The sequence below is a fragment of the Mus pahari genome, chromosome 5, assembly GCF_900095145.1.
Source record: "Mus pahari chromosome 5, PAHARI_EIJ_v1.1, whole genome shotgun sequence".
NCBI lineage: Eukaryota > Metazoa > Chordata > Mammalia > Rodentia > Muridae > Mus > Mus pahari.
This window is the reverse complement of record NC_034594.1, coordinates 124,537,939-124,539,505: the sequence shown is the minus strand read 5'-3', so window position 1 is coordinate 124,539,505 and position 1,567 is coordinate 124,537,939. Positions and strand designations below refer to the sequence as shown.

Here is a 1,567-nt window from a genome sequence, read left to right as displayed (position 1 = left end):
TTCTCTATTAAAATACCAGAGATTATGGAGATATTTTGCACTTTAGCCTTGATGAAAAGTACAAGATATGTTCAAAGCTTCCCCTCTTTTCTTATCTGCTTGTGGACGTTGTACATCGTGGTGCGCACTAGGCTCCGCACCACGATGTACAACGTCCACAAGCAGCCCACCAATTTTCATTCTCTCCCCCAGTCCTCTCACCCCCTCCCCCCTCTCCTTCCCCCCTCCTTCCTTCCCCCCTCCCTCTTTATATTCTTTCAATGAAAAGTTGCTCTTCACAAAGGAGCAAACCTCATAGGTAATAAAGAAAAACTTAATCCAGAAGACGCTCTGAATTTCATACTGGCAAGGTTAACTTCCACACCTGTCATGTTGTGCCTGTCAGGAGTGCAGCTAAACATCTCATATTTGTTGAATGAGTGATTGAGTAGTCTACCATGTTTACAAAAATCCTAAGATTAGTACTTCTCTGTTCAGCTTCAGTTTTCAAAACCAGAAATGTTAATTCTTCCTTGGGGGTGTAGGGGGGTGCTTTTCAAGACAGGTTTCTTTGTGAGGTGCTGGCTGTCCTGGAACTCACTCTATAGACTAGGCTGGCTTTGAACTCTGCTTCTCCGGTACAGGGATTAAAGGCATGAGCCACCATGCCCAGCAGAAACATTATTTCTTAAGACAAACATTTTGCTCTTATTCTTAATATTCCTCTCTTTGCAGTAATTTTTCTAGTAATTAAGGTTGAAAGATTTGCTATTTTTTTAAGTACATTGTTTATTGATTATTTTTTTGTTGTTGTTGCTTTGTACCATGTATTATAGAATGTGAATTTTCATGACCTGCCTTTGCTTATTATAGAGCAGTTAATTTCTATTTATTTTCAATAATTGGAACATACATGTTTTACATAGCTTTTTGGCTCCATGATTTAGGAACTTCATATACTCTACAAATGAAATGTTCGATGTGTTGTTCTTTTAGATACATAAAGACTTCAGGCAATGCCACTGTTGATCACTTATCCAAGTATCTGGCTGTGAGGTTAGCTTTAGAAGAACTTCGAAGCAAAGGAGAATCAAACCAGATGAACCTGGATACAGCCAGTGAGAAACAGTACACCATTTACATAGCCACAGCCAGTGGCCAGTTCACTGTGAGTATTTGTCAGTGCCTGTTGAGCTCCTTGGCTAATAAGTAGCAAGTAGTGGTCTCGGTGGGTCTGGTAGGAGCAGGAACCCTGAGGCCCTAGAAGCAAAGCAGCAGATTAATGACTCTACGATGCCCTTTATCCTGCTGTGCACGAGATCCCGTGGCCTTTTGTTTATTTAGTCTCACTGTTACTGAGCCCCATGCATTTTCATAATCTTGCCTCTCTTTTTGTTTTAGGTTTTAAATGGCTCCTTTTCTTTGGAATTGGTCAGTGAGAAATACTGGAAAGTGAACAAACCCATGGAACTTTATTATGCACCCACCAAGGAGCACAAATGAGCTTTTAAAAGTCAATTCTAAGACTGAACTTTTTATAGTCTATTCCTTTAATATTAAAGATATGTACCATTGTTACTTTTATGGA

The 1,567-nt window shown here is 39.8% G+C and overlaps 1 protein-coding gene across 1 annotated transcript in view; it reads left to right on the top strand.

Moving 5' to 3' along the window:
* The window catches only part of Rnf2 (ring finger protein 2), a 29,243-nt gene extending 27,682 nt beyond the window's left edge, over positions 1-1,561 (top strand). The window contains exons 7-8 of the mRNA XM_029538695.1: positions 976-1,147; positions 1,381-1,561. Coding sequence (XP_029394555.1) covers positions 976-1,147; positions 1,381-1,482 — 274 coding nt within the window. The 3' untranslated portion in view covers positions 1,483-1,561. The remainder of the gene's footprint in view (positions 1-975; positions 1,148-1,380) is intronic.
* The last annotated feature ends 6 nt before the right edge of the window (positions 1,562-1,567 follow it).